The 26,543-nt window shown below is 33.6% G+C and overlaps 1 protein-coding gene across 1 annotated transcript; it reads right to left on the bottom strand.

Annotated features, from left to right (window-relative positions):
- Positions 1-1,406: 1,406 nt before the first annotated feature.
- Positions 1,407-20,739, bottom strand: LOC136036267 (selenocysteine insertion sequence-binding protein 2-like). The gene is made up of 7 exons (XM_065718407.1): positions 20,721-20,739; positions 16,159-17,472; positions 14,300-14,712; positions 12,840-13,060; positions 8,818-8,972; positions 6,112-6,321; positions 1,407-2,933 (listed from the first exon to the last, which is right to left on the bottom strand). Exons 2-6 carry the CDS (start codon positions 17,371-17,373, stop codon positions 6,121-6,123), a joined length of 2,205 nt encoding a protein of 734 aa, XP_065574479.1. The 5' UTR covers positions 17,374-17,472; positions 20,721-20,739; the 3' UTR covers positions 1,407-2,933; positions 6,112-6,120.
- Between the last annotated feature and the right edge of the window lie 5,804 nt (positions 20,740-26,543).

Below are 26,543 nucleotides of genomic sequence, written 5' to 3'. Positions count from 1 at the left end.
GTTATTAAACTTTCAAGGTTTCTGAGCAAAAAGACCATCCAAAAACTTTAATAAAAAATTAAGGAGGTGGCGGGGCGGAGGGGGTTCTTTAACAGAAAAGAGAATAGGAATGCCTAAAGTTTCACTTCTTTTCCCGTAACTGCAGCATTTTGCCAATTCAATTTCAAATCCACCAATACATTACGATTTCATTATAAGCTATCTCATTACTGTTTTATCCACTGCTCGATTTTTTTTAAGGGATTAAGACCTTTTTCAAACGTTTCGTAAAGATACATACGATATTTATTAGTGATAAGACCCTCCAAAAAGGTAAACTTTTTTACTTCACAGTTTGATCGAGAGACAACCATTTGGCTTTATAGAGAATATGCATTTTAACACAATACCATAAACAAGCCTAATTTTTTGTGTACCGTAAGTTTCTAAAATAAGCCATCTCTAGAAATTTTTCAGAATCCCTTAGGGAGATAAACTCTATTTGTTTTTCATGCATTTATGAAATTTAAACAATTCAAGAAAGTATCAAATGCATGGAGCTCGTATACCTTGAACATAAAAAAATTAATGTGCCGACATTGTGATGTCGTGACTGTGATGTGTGACTTTAGGAAAAGAACTATAGCTGAGAGGGACTTCTTATGGAACAAAATTCTTGTATCTCTACTATTCAAACCATGCCTATAATATATTTAATAAAATGTAGCTACGAGCTTTCAGTAGGCGAGTAATGATATATACTTTATTCTGTCACTGATTCTTCACCTAATCACTGATTCTTTCATAAGATGATATACCTTGGCATGCAATGGATCGCACTCACCATATCTTTCCACCTTTGTTTTTTCTAGACAGACAATAATATAAAATCTTCCAAATTTTATTATCAAAATAACAATTAAAAAATAATTTTATTCTGAATCAGAAACCAACGAATTTAAAGAATAAAAAAAATTCAAGAATTTCACAAATAAATTTCAGGGCATAGTAAAAATATGAACAATGAGCACGACAAAAGATTAAAACATTATTAAACTGGTCTATACAACTGTGTTTCTCGCCAATACTTAACTTTTTGCCCCAGATTCAATCCATTTCTTTCGAAAGTTTATGCATAACGACGGTTTACCAGCTGCACTAGAACGTTTGAACTTAGCTATAGAGAAAACTTATCTTTTTTAAGATCCCAATTTCTTAAATCAGAGGATAGAATTAGTTTTACTAGAATATAGAAGTTTAAAACAAATTAACATTGCTTGTAAGAAGTTATCCAGATTTCTCATATCGTATTTCTTTTGCAGAGTGAAAATAATACGTTTCCGTTTTGTACCCAATCCCATGTAGTTGTCTTCACTGAGCATGTGGTCCTATGTGACATGAACAGTTGTTTTTTTTAGTCCATCCCTAATTATTAATAAGGTCGATAGGTGAGTTTTTACACAAAGCTTGTGGGGCTGCAACACACAAACATTTCCCGGACATGCCATGCATTTTTTTTTTGCACCACGAACGCACGTCGTGTGCATTGAAACACTGCTACATAGTTAATACAAACACAATGAGGAATAAAAGCGGAATTAATTGTAAAAATAGTAATAGCTATCGTTTGCAAATGGTCCATTTTTGCTGAGAATAGAAGCACTCGCCTTTCCACGTATTATTCTGTCTCACGGATTAATCCTTCAATGAGGTATGACCTTGTTGACTGTCAGCAGACGAACAGCCAATTGACATTCAACACTACAGCACTTGGAATATAGCCAAAACGTAACACTGAGCACAGCAACATGACCCTCAAGGTATCACTTTAACTCTGGGTTTAAGTAAAAAAAAAAACTAAGCAAAGAGAATCGAGGGTTAGAAGAATAATAAAATTTAAGGGTTAAAGAATTAAAACTAAGTATTTTACAGAGTTAAAACGCCAAAATCTAGCGCAACGATGCATACGTAAACTAAGAATTGATGTACTTTTCGGCATTCGTGGTACCCTGTTCTCCTAGTTTTGACTAATGCCAATCAGTGAATTGTAATTTTTGACTTTATGCTTATTATGACTAGATAGTCTTCAAAAACAATGAAGTTTAGTGTAAATTTAAAAATAGTAATCGAGTGCTTTGGCCGAAGTGATGCAAACAGTGACAGGTGGCAGTGCAACAAAGATTTGGATCTACGATATGACTAACAGTCATTTTCTTTGCAGTATGATTGCTAACACAAAAGTAATTAAACTCGAATGCTTCATTTTGGAAGATAAGCGTCTTGACCAATATGTTGCAGTAAAAGACAAGAACTGGTACAACGCAGAGCCCTTTGAATTTATTTATATTCTATTTATTCTCAATTTTAACCCAGATACAACAAAAAGTAAATAGCGGAGTAAAACAAATAGAAAAAAAAACTAGCTACGAAAAATATATACTTTCAAGACAGTGGAATGGAGGAAGTTCCATTATCAACCACAGCCAAATTGGAAGCTTACGTTCAATTTAGTCCAGTTACTTGATTTTTTTATCTAGTTTCTATCTTTCGTTGTTAAAAAAATATGATTAAAAACTGTTGTGCCTAATTTGATGTAAAACCCTCTTATGCACCCAAAGATACTAGATTTTTGGCTCACAGTTGACCTATTTAATTTAAGCCGAAGTTTTTAGTTCAAGGCTGATTTGGGACAGACGCTTCCTACATAACACCGTCAAGCTAAAGCTATAATTGATGCCTCAATGTATTTAACAATAAAAAACATTGCAGCCTACACCCTGAAAAGCTTCTCATCTATATTTGTTAGACCAAGCTCTAATGTTTAATAATTGGCACTCTGTTATACGATTTAGAACTCGACAGTTTCCATAGATTTAAAACTCAGAAATAGATGGTATTACCGGATGAATGACTTCAAATTCGTATCGACATTTCACATATTACCAGGAATTTACCTGAAAAAGAAATACTGTCATTTTTAAGAGAGAACAAACAACTTAAAAAACGCAACTACTAACAATGCTAGTTAGTCGTACGCGAAAAATTGCCTTAATATACTTCTATCCCTTAGATCTACTCCTCCATTCCTACTTGCACTGGACAAACAGTTATAATCTAAAATTAAATTACGACCATCAGGGTAGTATAAAAATAAATTCCAGCTATCTGTTTATTACAGACGAAGAACGCCGAAAGACATGTTCCCCGTAGAATTGGCAATTTGACTGGGCGTCCGGCTGTTATAGTAGTAGATTGGGTCTCCAGCTCTCACAAAAGGGGAAACCATTTCGCCTAGGTGCCACCACATGCCAACGGTTTTAGCAAAGAGGGCCCTTGCCTCACTCGTTACGTCGATATCCACCCGGTGTATCAAGCTCAATGTCTAAAACAAGCCAAGGGGCGAATTAATACATAGTCCATGAATGATGGTCCCAAATTTTATTTTTGTGGTAACTATTTTGCCTTTTTCTTGCAAATTCTACAAAGCACAGGTTGTACATACATTTTAGATCAGAGGCAACATAATAGCGCTGCCTTACTAAAGAGCCATTTGACTTCCATTATTATTTTTTGCTACCCCCTTCCTAGTCACTTCCCACAGACGAAGTGCCCATTGAAACTTTGGAAGGGGCCCATTTGACTTGATATTGAAAAAAGACTAGTGCTCTTTTAAGAGTCAAGTGATTGGAGGGCGACGAGCCGCCTTCTGCATCTTTCTTTGCAACAAGGCACCCTGCGTTTTAAAACTTGAAACGAAGAAAATTATTCCTTCGGAGAATATGGAAAAATACATCAACAAGAATAACTCAAGTACACTGACTTGTGATATTTCGTCATATTTGTAGATTTTTGAAAACTGGCACTTTACTGAAAACACTCAACTGAAGCAAAAACGAGATGTTCCATTAGGAGCGTAAAAGCTTATAAGAAGCCTTCAGAAAACAAAAGACTAGGACATAAGGCTCTCAATAGCTTTTCATCAGCCCCAATGAACTCTTCACAAAATTATAACCATTTAAAAACTCAAGCAAGCTCAGTTTTCAGTAAAGCGACAATCTTTAGAATCTACAAATATGGAGTATTATCATGAGCTAGTTTTGCAGACATATTTCGCATAATATACGAAGCAGCTATTTTTGTGCGTTTTAATTTTCAAACTTGCTCTATGCTTGTGTAAAAGACAGCTTTTTATTAATTACATTTTCTTCGTTTTTAGTTTTTTTTTTTTTTAATAAGTTTATTCAATAAACCTCACATGAAGATTTTTTATTTAACTTTGATAATGAAATTATAGAAGTCAAAATGAGGGATAATAGGGCATTAGATGATAGGCATTAGCTTTAATTTCTACCTCCTTTATCTTTTAAACGAGATCATTGTAGTTTTAGCGCATAGAGTGGTATATTATCACCAGAATCTCTGAAAAATATTTTAAAAACGAAGTTATTACTTTTTCTTACTAAGGAGGCTGGGAGGACTATACGAGAAAGGAGATTATAAACGTCTGGTTGAGGGTTTCAGAGTACGGAAATTACAAAACAAGTTCTTTGTATAACTTAGGCGATGAAACTAAAGAAGTTCACGTGAGCTAAAATAGGGCTATTCCTTTTAATTCTATATTTGATCCAAACGTACAGAAATTGATGGCTACCTAAAGTTTCTAAAATGAACACTCGTTATAGTTGAAGCAATCTGCTTAATTTGCTGAAATAATATTTTGAAGTGACTAATCAATAAATCATTTAACAACTTATGTTGTATTTATTTGAAAGGAATGTATTAAAAAGGAAATAGACAAACATTACTGCATAGCAAACACATGAAACTAGACTGAAGACATTTATTCTAGGTGATCTCAGTCAATTTTAATTTTTAATGTTTCAACGATGAAGAGAAAGTGTTTAAAGTCACAAGTGATACTCTTGGTTTTACAGGATTTAGGGGGCAGTAGTTCTACAATTATTCGAGGGTCTATTCCTTTTAATTTTGATTTAATGCTGATTTGTGTTCCTTCTGATTTTCACTTGATTATTAACTTTTATTTTTATTTATTTTCTGTTTCACCAATTCATCTATAGCAATGTCTATTATCTTTAGGTTTGATGTGATTACTCCTTTTTTATTTTTATGCGTTTCGGGTTTCATTTATTCATCCAAATTAATTTCAGTTCGTCCTAACTATTGAATTATTACACGACTTTATGTCTGTTCATTTAATATTCAAATATTAATTTTCTTTTTGATCTAAAACTTTTTTGGAACTATTTTTAAAACCAATTTCTACTTTTTTTTCACTGGCATAGTTTTATTATTGGTTAATCGTACTAATTTTTAGTTTTTCTCCTAAAGACCTGCCACTAAATATAAAATTTGAAATCCCCTTGCCCCCCTCTCCTTAACACTGCGAAAATTTCAATTCGATCCCTAAATATTGTCCGAGAGAGCGCAGATATGTCACTTTGATAACTTGGAAGCAATTTGTATCTTTTGATTTACCTCTGCCCTCCCTTCTGAGTCAGAATACAAGGTTCACTTGCCCCCTCCTCCTATGACATCCCCTGAAAGTTTCAATTGTAAGCCATTCAGAAGATAAAACGTTTTTTGATCCTCTGCCAATATTAATTTTCAGGGAAAACATAATTTTTTTACTATTCTTTCCTTCAACTTTGAGGTACCGAGGACTTAAGGATATGAATTTCGAGACAATCGGAAAAAGTGCAAAGTAATCCCTATTTTCGCGGGTCCCAGAAAGTGTTTTTGTACATGAGGTTCCTCTTGGCCAAAGGAATAACGGCAGTAAGCTTCAAACTCCTCAGGGACACTGAGGTTTTTTGGCCCACTTCTCCTAACACCTTCTGAGTTACCTTTAACCCAGGGAGCAATGTCTAAAACTTAGGAGCTACTGGGAAATCCAAAATCAAACATACCGTCTTTTTGCCACTATAAATCATACTTGTAATAAATTGACAATATGCACAATTCCCTACCCTTTTCCCATGGGCTATATGGGAGAAATACCCTTGCATGCGAAGTAGCCAGAGAAGAATAATACATGGGAGGCACATGGTTCTTTACTGGGGCAGTGCTAGAGTGTCACCTCTGAAAATCAACAGTCAAACAAACATAGTTTACCATTCAGGCTTAATCTTTCAGTTCCATTTTAATCAAAGACAGAAGGAGAGGAGAAATTTCCGGTGGTGATTGTTGACTTGAGCTATTCTTTGAAGTATCAGTATTCGCTTCTTCAATGCTGACGTTTTGCATAATTTTGTTCTTAGAACTCCTTCGCTCATATTCGCTTCTTGCTTCTTCGACTAGAACTTGTAGTTTTTTGTAATTTTCCTGAAATATAATACATCACAATGCTTCAGAAATGACAGAATAAGACAATGACATACAAAATAAAATAGTGATTCACTTGATAAATTACTACATTAGAAAAAAATTATAGGAAGAACTTGTGGTTTGAGCAATAGAAAGACGAATGGGTGAAAAGAGAGAACACTTTCACAAAGAAAAAGAGAAAAAACAAGCAAGAATATTTTGGCTACAGCGATTTCAAAGGCGCTGCATTATATTAGGCAACTACAGGAGAGGTAATTTGGCTGTTATTACAGCTTTCAGTGTTTTCCGGTATTTTGTCTTTCAGGTCTTATCGCTGTTATTGTTACCACTTGTTTAAATAGACGTGATTAATATGAATAATACTACAGTTTTCAACTTCTCTGCGAATAAAAGCAAAAATCAAAGAAATAGAGAGGAGATACATTTTGAAGCAATGAAAAAATTCTAGGTATCTTGGAACCAAATAAGTTAAAGAAAGGGGATCAGACAATTCGATTAAACATGCTGATTTTAAAAAGGTGGACGAAAAATCTTGATTTGATAATACTATCACATACCACCTCTTACATTAGGATTTGACCCACAAGACCTAGACATGGCAAAACACATTTATAAACAATATATTTAGGCAAGGATAATATGTATATGTAGGCAAGTAGTGTAAATCTAAAAAGGTAATCTGTGGTGAACCATTTTCGTAGGTCCCAGAATTTTCAGGATACTATCTTCATTTAAGATATTTATGCAAGACAAGGTGCAAATTAATTAACTAGAAGTTAACGACCTATTAATTTAATTAACATGAAGCTAATTAAATATAAAAAAAACTGAAGGACATTATGCAGATAACTAACAATGCCGGACAAAACAAACATTTCCTATTACTTTTGATAAAAGTAATTTACTTTTAGTTTTGCAGTCTTTTGTCTTGCAGTTGGTTTCTCTTAGCACGTAACAAATATCACTTTCCACTAAAATAACCATTCTTCTAGAGCAGATGAGACAGTTACAGCGTTTTGCTCTCTTTACACTCTGTTCACAATTGTCTGATTATTTTTGTCACAATGATGGTTTTGAGCATAACAGCTTAAAAGCTGGATTATTTCCAGCTTTTAGTTCTTCTTTTATCTTTTACCATGGCGTGTTATTTCTGCAACCACTTCTTTTCTTCTCGGACCACATAACAGCTTATAAGCTGGATGATTTGCAGTTCCAAAACTCTTAATTACTCTTCCTCGTTGTCCACAGATATATTTAATTTTATAGGCGGCCTATACCTGCTTTTTATCATCAGTGAGCTGTAGACAGTACACGTAGCACGGTGCTTAAGGAGTATGGAAAAAAAGTAGCTGCTCTGCATGCAATTTCTTTTCACAGGTTATTTTGAAATTTCTGATGCTTGTAAAAGGGCATCTACACCTATTATAAAATCAAAACAGGACCGACACTAAAATATGAAGCTGAACAAACGTGATTTGCATTTCGGTTTTCTCAAAAGAAAAGCCGATAGTTTAATAATCTCTGAATTTAACGTTGAACCACTTCCCCAATCACATAATTAGGTGACCTAGTTCTCCAATTTATTCAATCCCTGCTTCGTTTGTTCGAGTGAATGATTTTTTTTCTTTTATTTCTCAGTTGTTCGTTAGTATCCGTGGATGGCTGTTCATATTTGTTTGGATTTTGTGCAAATCGCGGATATTGGTGAATAGCTCACTTTATTGTTTGTTAGGTATTTGATTTTAATTCTTTTAATTTTTAGTCTTTTATTCATTTTATTAAATTTTTGGCGTTTTTTTTTTTCGTTTTGTTGTACTTTCTGCGCTTGTTTTTTGGTTTTAGCTTTCTCTTCAATCATATTATTTTGTTCGCGCTAAAAAAGAGAGGCGGTTGTTCTCTCGAAATATTCGCCTTCTGTGTTTTCTTCAGTATTTTCATTTGGCCTTTAAAAACCCCATTTTAGATTGTTTCCTTTCTTTATGAACAAACTAAAACGTCATTATGCCAAATTTTATTTTATTTATTTTTTGAAAGTGTTTCTTGGAATAAAAATGTTTTAGTTAGGGCATCAAGACCAAAACACACATCAGTATGTCTTTCAAATACTTGAGCAAGAGTCTAATTAAGTACCTATTTTGGAAGCATAAAAAGTAATAAGTGAATTGAAAGTTGTGTCATATTTCGTAAGTGTAGCTAACAAGTGACCGTTTTGTGATTGTAAAAGTAGCGTAATTTAGCGTTCATTTTTTAGTTCTACGATAGCTATTTCATTAAACAAATGCGAGTAGGAAGTATGTGAGTTATTCTAAAAACACTATTTATTGTAGTATATTCAAAAAAATTAAAGAATACCTCAACTTATTCATTCTAAATATATGTATGTATTTAATTACAGGTCACCTGTCTGGAGCCAAAATGTGTCGAATTAAGGAGCCAAAATTTAGCTTCCCGAAAAGTGATGTCCAGCCCAACCTCGAAAAAAAAACGACTTACATTTGAGCCTTGATAATTTAGTATACCCAGACAGCTTGTCATTCCTTTCTTTTTTGTGGCTTTGGAAAGTCGCCATCTATCCAAAGCGTAAACACAGAATACACCTTTCTTGTGTACCTGATCTAGAAGAGACTTTACAGCTTCGTCCAGTCCTCCTGCAAGGAATTTTATATTAAAAATATATTTTAAAAAAATTCGCTTAAAAATATGTATGTTAAAAATCTGAATAACAGATTTATTAATAAATAAAAAAGGTCATGGGGAAATGGAAAGAACTGAAAGATAAGTTTCGAGAACTACTACATTGCTGCACAGCGATGTTTAATTGTCAAAAAATTTATACGGAACGAGTGGATTATCACAATCACACTAAACGGAAATAGAATAATTTCTAGTCTTATCACGTCTTAAAAAATTACTGTCAGTCGTTAAAACTCATTTTGTTTAATTAAATTTCTGCGGATTTCTGTTAGTCTTTCAGCAAATCCTGAATAAAAATGCCGAAACAGCATTTCAAACGGAAATGAAAAGCGATATTAAAACTTAAAAGGAACAGAGAAAAAGTAATATCATAAGCCAAACTTAAAACAAATAGAAATTACATTAAATGCTTAAAAGGAACAGAAACTAAAATGAACAATCAAACAAAATGTAAAACGAACCGAAATTACTATGAATGATTAAATGAAGCCTAAACAGAACAAAAAGTGAAACAAGTCATCCAGTTAAACATAAAACAAATTTGCATTAACAAAATAGTAGTGAGTTTGTAACAATAACGCAGAACAATTCCTCGGTAAACGCTAAAGGAAGGCAAAATTCTCAAACAAAGCCTCACTCAAACGATAATGGAACACTTTATTTATTGTGGCTCAGATGTGCTTTTAAAAAGATCGTAAATTGAAGACAGCTTAAGCAATAAAAAAAAAAGGATTCAATGCAATTTAGTATATACATTTTTACTTGTTTTATTGTTATTATCAGGGACACTTTCAAAGATATTCTTCTTGAATCTGCTGATAAAACGAAGAGAAATAGAACCAAAGATAAAAATTGGAAAGAATGCTAAAAATTTCCAAAAGAAAAAAGAAGAAGAATACATTAATGACAAATAATTGTCAGAACTAATTATATTGATTTTAATTAATCCTTTGAGATTTACCAAGAAATCATTAGGGAATCTACCCGATAATTGTTTGGAAAATCTATCACATCACTGTTCAATCTACAAGACTATTTCCAAGTAAATCCTGAAACCGCATATTGGGCATTCTTTTAAGGCCTTTTCTTGCGATTAATTAAACGGAAACTTTCTGAAAAAGAAGTTTTTTCAAGAAAAGTAAAGAGCCATATTAATTTTAAGCCCAATAGAAATAAATTCGTATAATAATTCAAACTCAAAACCGCCAGAAATTACTATTTAAGAATAAATGAAACCCAAGACCGACAGAAATTAAATAAACAATCATAGGAAACAAACATACAACAGGTATTAATACAAATAAATAAATAAATCTTAAAACGAGTAAAAACCAACTTGAGAATTCAAATGAAACTTAAAACGAATAAAAATTACTATAAATACGAGTTGGATTACTACTCCCTTCCCCTCTCCTAAATGTAAAAGTCTAAAGCGCACTGCGTCATTTCCATTTCATCGAAAACTACATGTGCCTTGAATAGTCCTTGGGAAGAAAAAAGAAAATAAAACTAATATCGGAAATATAATCATATTAATTTTTTCTTGTGTGATATTATAATGGTATTAATTCTGTTCGTTTTTGATTGCCGAAGTTTCAAGTTTTTCAACATTTCCCATTTTAACCTCAAAGTATAATCAAAGTGGTGTTTTTTCAACCTTAACGTTTCGGAGTTCAACATCCCCCTAAACATTCTAAGGAAGTAGTTACAAGTAGATGCAGTAGTAGTTGCAAGCAGTCGCAATCACAGCGGGAAATAGTTACATTTACAGTGGCAACCAACCTCATTTGCGCCTGCAATATTAGTAGAAGTGGCCCTGAAAGTTGGTGTTCGATATTGTTGTTGTGTCCCTTTGACAGCCCTCCTGCATAAAGTGTCCTATGATTTTGTTTGACATCCCCCTCAACACTTTCTAAAAGTTTTAACTTAATACTCTTAGCCATCTTGGACACTCAGAATCAAACAAGACCCATTTTCCCAATAACCAGCCTTGTATATGAACAATGGGCAACTTATAAAACTTAAAACACGTTCCCCAGGGGCTGCGGGGGGTTAAGTCATCCCTGGAGGTACAGTTATTTGAGTTTCCAACTATTTTGAAAAAAAAATGGTCATTCCAAAATTCTGATCAGATATCTTTGGAGGGAGGGCAGCTAGAAAGGGAATGGGAAGGGAACTGGTTGTCCTCCGATCACTTTGTAACATCAACCTCAACATGTCCTGAAAGTTTAAATTTAATGCCCTAAGCTGCTCTAGTGATATTGCAGGACCCCTTTTTGATAACTAGAATGCACAAGGTATCTTTAGATTAATTTTAACATGTCCCTCAATGTTCTTTAAAGTTTCACCTGAATATCCTTAGCTTATTCGAACACATCTAGAATCAAACTTCCCTCTTTCCTAACGATAAATCCTGCATGTAATAAAACAAATTTCATAATTTCCCATCCTTGCCATGGGGGCTATGGGGACAATACATCCCAGGAGGCACAGTTACTATTATTTTTTAGTTTTGATTATTTTCAACAAAATGGTAATCTAAAAATTTCGTTGGATATTTGGGGAAAGAGGGCATGGGGAGGACTAGTCACCCTTCGATAACTTATGACACTTAAAAGGAGCACTAGAACTTCCGATTTCCAATTAAATGAGCCTCCTCCAAAGTTTACATTACCGCCCCTTCCATATGAAGTGCCTCTGGGAAAAATAATAGATAAACACCGATTAGAGGTGAAGTTCCCTTGTAAGATAGGGAATTGAAAATTGTACCAGCTAATTACGAATAGAGTTAATTGCTAGATACTCAAAATTGACCAACTTTAAGAGTCAAAATTAACTTTTAAGTATAAGCCAGTGTTAATAACTGATTTCAGTCATTATCTTACAATGTTTTCAAAAATTTTATTCGTTTCTTAAAATAACAGATAAAGTGAAGAAAAAAGTCAAAACTAGAGATTTAATTAGTCATGAGCACAATAATTTGAACTTGGCGCCATACCACTAGCCAGAAACGCTTTCCACTGGCAGGCTGGATTCTATTTGCAAGTCTAGCTAATTCTTATCTTCTCACAAATAATAGTCAGGCCCCTTTCCGCTAGTCGCAAATATTGGAACTAAAATCAATGGAAAACTAAGCCAGCTTTGCTTTCCAGGCCAGGAAGAACGGCCTTTTTTCACCTGTAGATATTAAATAAGTTGTTTCCATGGTTGACTGATGCTACTACTATCGATTATCATTTTTGTCTAAGCAGCTACAGTCACACGATAGACAATACTGATCAGACAGGTCACTTTTATAAAATTGCCCTGATGTATTCATCTTCACGTACTATTTCAAGTGCTCTACATGTAAAGTTTTCTTATCCGTCTTTTCCAAAATATGTGCTTTGTTTTCGTTTATTTACTAACTGAAAATCATCCTCGTTTGGTTTCGTCTTTTCTTCGTGCGTATTCGGTCTATCAATATACAACCATCCAAACCCAAACACACTCCCGGCAAAAAGATCTTGAGGTAGATATGCCATATCCAGTTAACAGCTCCTTTGTACCTTTTGGGGATTCTGCGGAATCACAAGATACTGTACTTTGTTTTTCTATTTCTCCTTGTCTGAAGCACAAAATTTACAGTACATGATTTATTCAACCTAGTAACTTCTTACTAAAAAAAACAACAAAAAACAACTGGATATAGTATGAAATATGTTTTGATTCTGAGGAGGGAGAAGCCTACTTTATTTGTTACGTCTTTTTCCATTATTTATTTTTCATCATTGATACACACCAAAATAAAAGAAATATCTGAGTAAGAAAAACAGACAAACCTGGTTCATTACACTTTTCTAGATTTGGTGCTATAACAACAGCTTTGACTCGACCTCTTTCAACTTGTCTTGTAGTTTCCCTCAGCCCAAAAACTAGTCTCTTTTTCATTTTGGCTTTTATTGGATCTTTCTGATGAGCTCTATCTTGAAATCGAACCAAATCATGAAGCAGGTCTACACAAACGATCTCGATATCATCGGTCAACATTTGATCACAATATCTAAGTGGAAAGAAATATATTGACAAGAAAAACATACAAAAAAGAATACATCCTTTTTGACATTTAGACCTACTACATTCAATCTACTATATATTGTGAAGTCTTTGTGCTTATCAGTTCGAGACTGAGGTGTAAAATCTAAATGCTTAACAATGCAGAAAAAAGATGAATGGAAGAAGAAAAGTTTAAAGCGTCATACTACACCAAAAAATTTGCTTTTAATTTCACCCAAGCAAATAATTATATTAGTAGTTTCTAAGGACGTTACTGTTAATTTGGAAAACTGTCATTCAGACTTTCGTTTTTTAACTTTATTAGTACCATTATAAACAAAAACTTTTGGAGTTTCCTGGTTTTATTTTTAACATTGGGAAGTATTTTTTCATATTTTATTTTCATAGGCATTAGACTATTTAAAAGCTCAAACAACAAAGGCATAGTGAAGTCCACTATTTTTTTAAACTCTTTTCTAACTTTGGCAACTATAACAGCCACCAAAACCACAATTTTCAGAGTCCTGGTTTCACTACTTAGGTAAAAAAAAAGAAGAAGAAAGTAACAATCATCACGTAATTATGAGGCACAATTATGCTATATTTTTTCACTCACTTTCTACTGAACTTCAAACGCGTTTCTTATTTTCAAACCTTGGCGCCTGCAAAGTGTTAAACCTGCATAATGACATATACCAGTCTTTTTCATTAAAAATTGACTCCCCATGTTTTCCTAAATTTTAAAGATATACATAGTTGCTTAAGCTTTTACTAAACCAATTTAAATAATCAGATTTCATTTATATTGTCCTTGGTGCTCCAAAACTTTATCTGCAACCTATTAAATAACCCCTAAGCTTTTAAAATATTTGTATTTTCTTTGGTGACGGTCTATACTTCAACAAAACGAACTGTACAGAAGTCTGGAAAAAATCTACAGATCAAAGGATTTCTATTTTATGTAGAATCCATATATGTAAAAAAAAAAAAAAAAACCATAAAAACTCATAAGCAGACATGAATTTGCTTAATTTCAGAAAATTCACTTCATTAATTAATTTCATTCCATAAAATAAATCCCCCAAATGGGACACCTCCCCCCTTCTGCTAAATCTTGACTACATCGCAGGTAACAAAGACAAAAATATATTTCCTCGATTACTTTCTTCTAATTTAGATGCTTTTATTTTTAAGATTATTGTAATTACTTGTAGAAAATAAAAGTAAAAATACAAATATATTTTACTCTCTGAATTTATTAGTATGGCGAATTGGCTCGTCATTGTTGCTATCCAAAATTTTTACTCTTTTCTTCTTCTTCATCTTCTTCTTTACAACAACAATTTTTCCTCCGTCTTCAATTGCTTCAGGTTGATCCAACCACTCACCATCAATGGCTTCATTACTCAGGTTTCTAGGGGATGCAGCAACCATTCCTGTTGAAACAGAGAGGAGTTTTTGTCTTTCTTGTCGTTGTTTTAAAATCGCCTTCTTCATCAAAGTGGGTTTTTTTTGTCTAGTTCGAATTTTACCACGACTTAGAATGGGAGCATTACTGTCTAATGAATTGGCAATAATTTTGTCAAAATCCGATGTCCTCTTTGTAGTTTGTAACCTTGATCGTTTTTCTTTCATTTTTTGCTTAAGAACAGACTTGGCCTAGAAATGAAAAAGACAATTCATTTTAAGCAAGTTTTATGGGAATTTTCTATGGCTAAAATTAGTAATTGGATTTACAACAACATTTTTGCAATTCTGAACATTTTTTTTATTCCAGCTTATAGTACCAACTTCAATAACAATATTTTTTTAAAAACAATGCTAACTCCTAGTAAAAAATAAAGCGCGCCACTGTAACAAGTGGCACTTGAATGCATATTTAAATGGTTTTTGAAGCAATTGTCCTATTTACTTATCCTGAAGTATTTTTAACTCCTGGTTGAAAATAAAGGAAACAAAGTATATAGTCTATATAACATACAAAAGTAGACAAGAAAAAGAAGTAAACCATAAACATAAAGGAATCATTTCCTCAATTTGAATATCTTATGGAGTAGGAATCTGGATGTTCATATAATAAAGATATCCATAAAATATTATGGAGTAAGAATATGAATATCTTACTTTACTTATTAGTCATGAAATATAATTTCGGTTTCATGAGGGGAGTGGTGTGAGATGCAACCAACTTCGAAGCCATAAGGAGCCCAAATGATGCGAGTCCAAATGCTATTTGCTAAAGAAGAAGAGAATTACATGTCAAACAATGACCATTAAGCTGCAAATTTTGAGAGTCTCCAACTTAAAACGAAGATTTATCTCATTTTTTTTTCTCAAGTAGTTTTCCTCGTGTTTCTCAAATTTCGGCTCTTCTATGATAGATATATATGCTTTTTGAATGCTGATTGATCCTTTTGACTCCCTGTTTTTAATAGTCTCACCATTCCTTTCCATATGTATGATTTTCAAAACTTAATTCATATTTGAGATGCTATTAAGCAAGAAAAGGGTGGCTTTAAAGTCTCTTTGCCAGTCAAAAGTTAGTAACATAGCACAAAAATTAGACAAGTTGTAAATTTGACAGCCATGTTTGTTCAAAGCACACACTCTTAAAACTGATTAACTAATTACTAAATCTTATTTGAAGCTTTGGCTTTGAAAAAAAAAATGGTTCTTAGCTGTCCCCAGTGAATTTTACTGAGAAGATTTAAGGGAAAACGTTGTAACCATTACCAGTAGACAAGAGCAGACAAAGATGGACTTCCACCCATATGAGAATGACACTCCCTTTTTTTCTGACTTTTCTGAAAAATCTTCCCTCCAAAAATTATGACCAAACAGCATCATTATTCTTAAATGTTTTTGACATGTCTCTGCCACAGAAAAATCGTCAAGAAAAACGCCTCAATAATGAATTCTATCAAAACCTTAAATGATAGATGAAGAATAGTATGAAAATAAACAATAAAAGCTTATTATATGAATAAAAAATAAATAAATGAATAAAAATGATGAATATAATGAATAAAAATAAGAAAAGATAAGTTAACAGAAAGCTAAAGCAAAGATAAATCACTAAGAAAAATAAACAGAAGCGAGAATTACCAGAGCAATATCAAAAAGATTGAGTTGTATAGGATCACTAGATTTTGGTGCTTTCTTCTCACCAACATTTTTCTCTGCTTCCTCAATCTCTTTCACGATTCCGTTTTCTTTCCTATTTTCTATACTAGTCTGTACAGGAGTTTCTGCTTCTGCCATTGGTGTTATTGGTACTTTCAGCTTCTCCAAAGCTTCAGGTGCTGAAACTGTATTTACTGCATTCAAATCTGGAAAATCTTCAGTAAAAGCAGAAAATTCTACTTTTGGTTTAGTATTTAATTTGCTTGGCTTCAAAAATTTGTTGAGTGCATTACCAGATAGGATAGTTATTTTAGAGTCTTTTGGGGCACGAAGCTGCTGCAACAATTCAGCTTCTTTCTGTTCTCTCTTTCTAGCCCTGATTATGTGGCGCCTTCTTTTTCTTTTCTCTCTTATAATCTCTTGCTCCTCATTACTTTTCTCTGTATTCGCTACAGTTCCATCATTAAACTGCAGGTTATCCTCTAATGATTTCACAGTCAATTTTTTAGTTTTACTTTCCTCATTTAATATTTCATTGTCACTACGTTTTAGGTTTTCCTTAATTTTTTTACTTATTTCAGTTTTACTTGACTTTGTCCTTTGGTCTTGCCAATTCTTTTGGCTGCATTGAATTTCTCCTTGACTCTTTTCAATTTTTCCTTCTATTACATTAGGCACATTTTTAATTAAATTATTAGGATCTGCTTTTTTGGGGCTTTGCTTTGATGTTCCGCCCCTGTTTTTAAATTCATTTACTTTAGATGCACCCTTTTTATGTTTTTGAGAATCAGTGCTATTGCAATGTTCCTGCACTTTCTTTATATTTGTGTTTCTCTTTAGAATATCAGAATATCCACAATTTGGACTAGAATCAAAACCAGATAAAACACTGGCAGGACAATAAGACTCTTCTTGACCTTTAATGGTAAGGATGGGCCATTCAGTAGAGGATGGAGAATTAGCTCCCCTCTTTTCTTTCCTTTCTAATTTTGGTTTCCTTGACTGTTGATGTTTTGCTGGCTGAATAAAATCAGACAATTTGGTGCCAGAAAATTCGTTGTGAATTTTAAGTACTCCTCTTGTCTTTCTTGTATTACATACATAATTAGGTATTGCATCTTCACCATGGTTCACATTTACTAAGGCACTTCCAAAGTTTCTCAGATTTGCCAGTTTTTCCTGCTGACTGTTGTTCATTTTCTGATCAATGACATGAATGTTAATGATAGGATTAGGATTGGAACTAGGTAGATATTTATTTTTGAAATGGGTTGATATTCGAGCTATAACAGTTCCCTGAAACAAAAAAAAGAGTCCATAATTGAAATTGCATTCCATATAAAGCTAAAAAATACAAGTGGAACAAATTAGCCATATATTTTAATTGAAGATCTAAAAACATCACAGCATTATGGCAAGAAAAAGAAAGTAACTGCAATTCAAGTTTGTACTGAAAAAAGGCACTAGAACTTTCAGTCTCCTTTCTAATGAGCTTTTTCTGATATTCTATGACTACTGGATTAATTAGATCACTCTACAAAAAAAATAAAAACTCAAATTTTTACAACCCTTTAATAGTTAAACGTTCTTTAGTGGAGACAACTCTATTTGGGAGTTTTTGATGTTGAATTTAAAGTTGATCTTTTGGTTATAAGTTTTTGTTTGAGTTTATAAGTTTTGGATATGTTTCTTTTTCATCATATCTTCTTCTAATATTCATAAGTGTTTCTAATGTTGCTAATTAGCTTATTTCTTGTTTTATGTCTATAACAACAAGCATTATTACTTACTGTTTGATGTATTAATAAATAAATAAAAATAGTAATAATAAAAAACATTCTTCTATAATCATACTTATCAGACAAAAACACAATTTTCACATTTTTATAGATAGGTATTTGAAATCTCTGCAATACAGTTCTGATGTGCAGAATCTGATGGTGTGGTTTTTATAAAGAATGCTTGCCCTTTTGGGTTGTTTTTCCCCTTTTTCTTAAATCAAACAAGTTCTCAGGCTTGTAACATTGGATGGGTAACTTGAAAATTTATAGAATTTACATATTCAGAATCATCATGAAATGCCAAATTTTTTTTTATGAAAATAAAATTATCAAAGCTCTTTTTCAGTTGTGGTTACTATTAGAAGGAGTAACGCCTTACTTAAAGTTAATTACCACAAACTGTCCATTAGAATAAGCCTTCTAATACTTCTCTACAGGCTACAAACCATAAAAGCCAATACCAAACCACCCAACCATTCCTAATATATAGGCCAAACCAATAAACTAACAAAAAAACATCCAAGATGTAACAGTTATACAACTGGTTCCAAAATCCCAGGAGACACTATTCTTACCTAAGAAGATACTGCACATAAGAATAGCACTCTTCAAGTCCCTAAGATGCAATTTCAGTATCAACATATCTAGAAAAGCTAAAGCAACAAGCAACAGTATTGCATTAAAAGTTCTGTTCCCAGAAGGTAACCACACCAACACAGCTCTTCAGCCAATAACTGTTGGAAGCATCCAGGTGATAACTGAAATGTGAAAACTTCACAAAAAAGAAGAACAAGTTGTAGTAGATAGCATACCACCTGAAATCCCTGAAGCAAAAACTAAAAGATGGTTTCATGACTGTGAATGGGGAAGCCATTCCAGTTAAGGCTATCCATCATCTAGGGAAACAAGGGATATAAGCTACACTCCACAAACAAGTATCAATAGAAACAGTAATGATTGCAATTCTATATGTGTAAATGCAAAATATCTGGGCTGGAATAACTCCATAACAGTGAGTTTGCAGTAGTTTTGCAAGAGAGAAAAGATGTTCAAAAAGTCAAAATGCATCTATTAACAATAATTTCATGACCCTAAACAGTTGTTCAGGTAATAGGAACATTGACCAAAAATACAATTCTGTTACAATTCTTCAGTAAACCTCTCATCTTGTATAACCCAGGAAACATAGAGAAATACCATCAGTCAATTAATCATGTAGTCTAGGCTACTAGGCCTAGTTTTATAGATACATGTTGAATAGAGTGCAATGCAATAATTTTGAGTTTCAAATTTATTCTCTATTTCTATCAGAAAACTTTGTTTTTGCTTTTTCAATTTATTTGGAGAGGACATTAGAACATGCATTGAATAGGCCTAGCTATTTTTGTGGGTTGAGGTGTTTTTTTGTATTTATTTTTATTTATAGCTGGTTGTGTATGCAAATAATATCCATTTGAAAAAAAAACCAGCAAAGTTGTCTACACAGCATACAGCTAAAACCCATTTCATTAGGAGGGGGATGCTTAGATGCATTGCTATGGTAGCAAGCATTATATTTGGAAACACTGATAACACAGAATTGTAAGTGTATGTCTAGTTCCAAAGGGATTATACAGAAGTGTTACCATAATTTCTCACAAACAGCTGATTCATGATGCCAACTGAAGAAATCAGTGAGTTTTTGTGATAGCCCTAGGCTAATGTGAAGCCTACAGCTAAGGTGGAAGCAACTCTGAAAAACATGGTTAATATAGAAATCATGAATCAGAAAGATTCTAGTTAATTGACTTCTTGTTATCTCAGAAAGGGTTTAGATTAGGAGAATGAAACTTTCAGGGATGGGTCTACAGGCTCAAGTATGTCCTGGGAAGGTATTTTAAAGTAACCACCTCCACTCCTTCTCCCTCAAGAGGGCCCTGAAATTTGTCCACATAACAGGTCTATAGCCTACCTATTGAAATTTTGACAAAACAACATTTTACCTTCATTTTCAGTTACTACTTGCTTTTTCTCTGCTTTTAGTTCTGAAAATGCAATTCCTGTTATTTGAGTAGAATTTTGAGCTATATCAGTGGGTTTTTTTTTCAAAATTTAAGAAATGTATTTGCATATCTTTAAAACCTTATATAATAGAATTGAGCAAAGTTATGAAGCTGAAAACAATTTTGTTGTTCTTCAATTAAGCAGAAAATCTATTTTGCAAGGTCTCACTTCTATAACACATATTTTTAAAGGTCATCAAAGGTCAGGGCCCTCTAGAGGGAGAAGGAGGGGAGGTAGTTGCTTCAGAATACCTTCCTGGGAAATACTTTAGTCTGTAAATTCATCCCTGAAAGTTTCATTTTCCTAACCTAAACCCTTTGTGAGATAGCAAAAAGTCAATTAACTAGAGTTTTACCCCTGAATCTAATGATGCAATAATTTTATTTAGTTTACAAGTGTTTACATTACAGTGTTTAGTTTAGAAGAGCCAATGGATAAGACAGGCCTAGTAACTAGCCTGGCACAAAGAAAAACTGGAAACAACTCTGAAGATTGTATAAATAGGGTAAGATCTCCGGTACTGGATCGTGACCAATCTTGGACAAATAGCCTATCTTTAGGCTATATATATTTTATAAACATAGACAATAGGCTCATCAGTGCTGTCACTTACTTGAAGTATTACTTAAGTAAAATTTTCCATTTCTTGATAAAACTCTAGGATGAAATTACTACTTGATACTTAAGTGAGATTACAAAAACTTATTACTTAATACTGACAATGTACTTGTTTTTCAAATACTTTGCCTTTGACAAAAAAAATTATTTGAGCACAAGCATCGCACAAGCTAAGGTCATCTATTGTCGAAAACCTTAACAGGTTGCTGAAAATATACTGCGGTACATAAGCCTAATTCCCCACACCATGTTTAAAGAAGAAGCAGGACCTTTTATGTCATAAGCATCGTTAAGAAGAAGTAATCCCAAACTAACTAAAAAGTTAGCATGGCCAAAGAGCTTCCATCTATACTGCAAGGGAGGTACTTTACTGTGAAGGGGGAAATTGACCAGGACAGGTCTGTGAAAGCATCCACCAAGTTTTGCCCCGAAAAAACCGTAAAGGGACACACATACAACGACTAACTTCCACAAGCATTTGAAGGTAACTGACTCCTATCTGCTACCTATTTGCATCGGTGCATTTATATCATGTGTTTTTTTATGGCACTTGGTATTAACCAAGTGACATATAGCAATCGCAAATTCTTTTGGTCTGTCTGTCGGTCCCGGTTTTGCCACTTTAGGCACTTCTAGGTAAGCTAGGACGACGAAATCTGGCAGGCGTATCAGGGACCGGACCAGACCAAATTAAAAATAGTCGTTTTCCCGATTTGATTATCTGGGGGGAGTGGGGGCCGGTTAATTCGGAAAAATAGAAAAATGAAGTATTTTAACTTACGAACGGGTGATGGGATCTTAATTAAATTTGATGCTTGGAAGGATATCGTGTCTCAGAGCTGATATTTTAAATTCCGACCAGATCTGGTGACATTGAAGGGGGAGTTAGGAGGGGGAAACCTAAAATCTTTGAAAACACTTAGATTGGAGGGATCAGGATGAAACTTGGTGGGGAAAATAAGCACAAGTCCTAGCTATATGATTGACATAACCGGAACGGGTCCAATCTCTTTGGGGTAGTTGGGGGGAGGGCTAATTTCTCAAATAAAGTGAAAATGACAGATAAAACTGAAACACAAGTCATGTAGCTGAAAATTGTAAATTATAGACAATATTATATTTCTGTACATCAAACTTCACAATAATACTCTTCAAAAATTCAGTGTTATAGAAAAAAAAAACACATGCAATTGGTTATTACGGCAACTGTCAGTCAATCAGTAATAGTCAACTCTTAACAAATCTTGTGGCTTTATACAGAGGGCACCTGAAGCAAGTCATTTACAGTAAGTCAATAGATTTTCGATCCTCACAGGATCTTCGAAAATCATTCTTTTCAGGTATAAGCATGCAAAGATGGGTTCGGGGCGCAAAAAATGTTTTATTTTGATGTCCTTGGTACTTTGAACTAAGACTTAGACTGATTTCTAGACGTTTTGATTTTTTTTTTCCGTCCAACTAACTACCATAAAAAAAAAAAAAATTCATAAAGGTACAAAGTAAGAATACCACAAAAAAGTAGTATGAAGCCAAGCCGCTTTAAAAACTTGTTAATTTTACATAATTTAGGAGAAATGGGTTTAAAAACATTTCGGGATTTCAAGATGTAAAGATCTATTTTTTTGTAAATACAAAAATTAACTATGTTTGAATTTTTCTTTTCACTTTAAACTCATCTTTCTCGTAAATTTTTATACGGTTTCTTTGTTCAGCTCCTTAATAAGTGTTGATGTGTCGTGTCGCCCCGAGATTGGAGGTGAAAAAGGTAAAAATGTTATGTCCGTTAATGTCCTTTCGATTGAGACTTTTCCCAATGTTCTAGGACCTTCGGTTTGCTACAATCACCTGGAGAAAAAAGAAACGAACAAATAAACTGTCGTTCATGATCTTTCTCCAACAAATAAAAAAAAATTTTAACTATAAATTACAGATTTTTCCAGATAGGAGCTTGAAACCTCTGCAGTATGGTTCTCTGTCATGTTGAGTCTAATGATGTGATTTTCATAGAGATTTTTGTCAACTAATTTGCTATGTTTGCTATGTCCTTTTAGCAACTACCAAAAAAAAAAAAAAAAAAAAAAAAAAAAAAAAAAAAAAAAAAAAAAAAAAAAAACTTAAAGTTTCCTGTGTTGGGTTTTCAGTCAAAGCAATTCGAAAGGTGTGATTTTTATTTAGATCTAATACCATATTTTTGGGATTTTTGGCTATTTTTTGGTTACTATGGGCTGTGTCAATTTTTACAAGGTTGTGGCAAGCGTGGGGAACACGATCTCACTAGCCAGTTTTTTTTCAAAGTATTCTTTTATTTCTAGTTACTGTGGGCCATGGTTTAGCCTTCACCAGGTTGAAGCTATGGCTAATACCATAACATGATTGAGAATATCTTGTTAAATAAAAGTTACCGTAGTACATAGTTAAGAGATCATCCCCAAACATGAAGGATTGTAGTACCTACTTCGTAACATAGTGCATAGTACCTTATATACATAGCACATTGTTAGAAGACAGAAAATTGCAATTGTTTCTTAAATGAATGGAAAAGAACTAAAAACCAAAAAGATAGTTTTATTTTATCAAGCCATCATGACATAATAAAAGACTTTTAATGTGAACTAGATGAAGAAGGTGATGAAGAAAAAGAAGAATGTTCTTTAAAACACTAATCACTGTAGCGTCAAGAACGAACTATAGAGTGAAATATATGTTGATACTATTGGCTACATTATTTTTAGTAGTATAAATGTACATGAAGGTCTAACATGGTATTTTATGGCTATAATTGAATGTGATAAACAAAATTTTCAAAAATTGCATTTAATTTGAGTATTTCAATCAATATGGCCCAGAGATAATTCTTTGGTATAAAATCAAAAGAATTGAGTACTAAAGAGGTTTGAAGTCCCACACACTTTTCAATTTATAATATGACATATAGCATATAAGATATATGTAGTCATCCGTATTCACCGCAGTGAAAGATAGGAACAGGGCCACAATTCATCAGGTGGCGTAGCATGTTTAATAAAAGACGCTGTTTTCACCACCCCCTTTATGTTATCACGAGAGTGATTGTTATATTGCTATCCGTCTTGCCAACCTTGTCCTCATTAATGTTTATCTCCCCTGAGACCAGAAATCCCTTCAAAGTTTAACTAAATTTACAAAATCTTGCGCATTAATAAAAAGTCTTTTGAATAGCATTGAGAGTAATGGACTGGATTGGTTATTAATCGGTGATCTGAACTGTAACATTAACTCTTCATCAATGCGGACTGAGCTTCTTTTAGATTCCCTACCGAATAGTTACAAAATTTTGAAGAAATATGCCTCCCATCCCTATATCCATAAGTGGCTCACTTTCGGACGTTGACCATTGTATCGTTTCTTCTGGTCTCATCTGTGGCGAAGTCCATGTTGATCAGGATGAGCGTGATTATGATCATCTCCCCCTATCCCTCACTGTTACCCTTAATGCTACTGCTGAAAAGAACCTTCGTCCTAATTCTAGAAGTGGATTTCTAAAAGAGAATGGAACAAAGCTGACTGGCCTCTTTATTTTTCCACACTTGTTAGCCTTCTATCAACGATTAAAGTCCCTTTTAATACAAGCGTTGGGTCCCCACAAGCCAGAATTCAGCTTAATATTTATTATAGCCACATTGTATCGTGCTTAAAGAGGTCTGAAGAGGTAGCTGTTTCCCTATGTCGCTTTCGAGCACAAACAAGAAGTTCAATTTGGAAGAATGACCCAGATCTCAAAATAATCGGGTTAAATTGTGGCTAAAAATTTGGATAGCTTGCGGCTGCCCTTTAAGGGGTAATGTTTTCGATATTAAACAAAGAACAAAGCTTGATTTTAAACACTATCTTCGAAAAATTAGGTATAATGGTGCCGAATTTCCTAAGACTCCTAGCCAGTGGAAAAAAGTGATTAATGTCGCGAAGTTCGATAGATCGCCTACGGCCGACCGAATCCCTAATGTATCATGGATCAATCATTATAGTAACATTTTCGATACAGTGATATATGTGGTTCATTTTCGTTTTGCCAAGCTCTGTTCTAGTCTGTTGCCTAAGAAAATCATTCAAGGTCATGTACCTCCCGTTTGTGTTGACCGTGTCAAAAGAAGTGTAGAGAGGCTTAAATCGAAATCTTATGATATAGACGGCATCAGTGCTTTTCACCTCAATACCGAATCGGAGGAATTAGTTTATCACTTGCAGTTAATTTTTCAGATGTGTTTATGCTCTTCTTTAGTCCCTGATTCTTTTTTAGTTGGTAACATTACGTCAATTTTGAAACGTGGTGAGGATCCAACTAGTTGCGCTTCGTATAGACCTATTACGGTTGCTTGTACTTTAAGTAAATATTTGAATATGTTTTGCTCCCTGATCTCCTGTCTAATGTAGATTATATGACTAATCAGTTTGGCTTCAAGCCGTATATAGGATGCCAACATGCTCATCATGCTATAGTTTCGCTATTACTTGAAGCGCATAAAAATGGTTTTGAGGTTCATTTTTGTGCAATCGATGTTACAAAAGCTTTTGATTCAATATGCCATAGCCAACTTTAGTATTCTTTAATCCAACTTGGTTCAAATGTGTCTATTATATCAACTCTTGGTTTTTGGTATGCTAATTCATATGTTCGACTCAAGTCAGGCGACACCTACGTTGGTAATATCCCCATCCGTTCTGATCTTAGGCAAGGCGGAGTCTTATCCCCTTATTTTTTTAATGCTTGTCTTTATTCTGTTTTGCCACGTATTAATCCATCATGTTTTTTAGGCCTAACTAATCTTTCGTATATTGCATATGCAGATGATTTACTTTTGATCAGCCGCACTAAATCTAGCCTAATTAAGTCGACCCAGCTTGTTTCTAAGTCTTTTAAGGAAATCAGCCACAAACTTAATACTGAAAAAGGTGAATATTTAGTTTTTAATGCTAAGCATCAAAGTGGTGATCTTGATTGTGGTTATTTTTCAGTTAGGCTCGTTTCTTCGATTCGGTGGCTTGGTATTAATATTTGTTCATCTTTATCGGCTTTTCGATCTTGTGGGCTCAATGATATTAAAAGTAAGCTTAAAATTGGGTACGCGAAAATTGTCCCGAAAGGCTTTATCCAGACTTTATTCTACATATTGTGATCATTCTATATTGTTTCTTTCCGGTTTGCGCCCGTTTTTTAATAATCAAGATTTGCAAGGTATAAGAGTTCTGTATTTTCGTTATTGTAAATATCTATTGTATCTGCCACTTTCTTATAGAAATCAGAAGATTATCAGAAAGTTTTGTGCCACTGATATTATTTTCGTTTATAAAAAACTCTATGCTAGATTAGGTACTGAGGCCTGTCAACGCTTGGGTCCTTACCACCCTTTGATCAGACTGTATTAATTGTATTGTTTGGGTTATTTTGTTTTTCTCTCCTTAATGTTTTTACTCCGCTTAAATTGTCAAAACAAGCGGGTAACAAATAAATTATTATTATTATTAGTGATAAGGAAAGAGTTAAAGAGAGATGGGCAGAACACTTTGAGAATGTGCTAAACCGAGATAGAGTTGCAGAAAAGATATAGAGATAAAAGAAAAACATTGTGATACCTCCTTGGATGTGAAGGAAGATTTGTTTCGTGAGGAAGAATTAGCAACAGTACTAAAAGGAATAAAAGACAATAAGACTCCAGGTGCTGATAGTATGGTAAATGAGTTTATACGTTGGCTCTGAGGCTAGAAATAAGTTACTGAAGATTATGAATATGATTCTTGAAAGGGGAAAGTACCAAGCGATTTTAGGAAACCTCAACTAAACCACTGTATAAGAAAAGTGATAAGAGTGAATGTTGTAATTATCGAGGCATTAGTCTGGTCTCTGTAGGCAGCACATTACTAAGCAATATGATCCTTTTTAGACTGAGA

This window comes from Artemia franciscana, chromosome 15 (genome assembly GCF_032884065.1).
Source record: "Artemia franciscana chromosome 15, ASM3288406v1, whole genome shotgun sequence".
Lineage (NCBI taxonomy): Eukaryota > Metazoa > Arthropoda > Branchiopoda > Anostraca > Artemiidae > Artemia > Artemia franciscana.
The sequence above is the reverse complement of the archived record's forward strand: the minus strand, read 5'-3'. Positions and strand labels throughout refer to the sequence as shown.

Excerpts from the sequence above, each read along its gene's own strand:
- LOC136036267 (XM_065718407.1), bottom strand. The coding sequence starts at position 17,373 with ATGAACAACAGTCAGCAGGAAAAACTGGCAAATCTGAGAAACTTTGGA. Across the intron at positions 13,061-14,299 it reads CATACTAATAAATTCAGAGA|ATATTGTGATCAAATGTTGA; the intron begins GTAAAATATATT and ends CTTTCCACTTAG. Across the intron at positions 8,973-12,839 it reads AGAAAAGTGTAATGAACCAG|GAGGACTGGACGAAGCTGTA; the intron begins GTTTGTCTGTTT and ends AATTCCTTGCAG.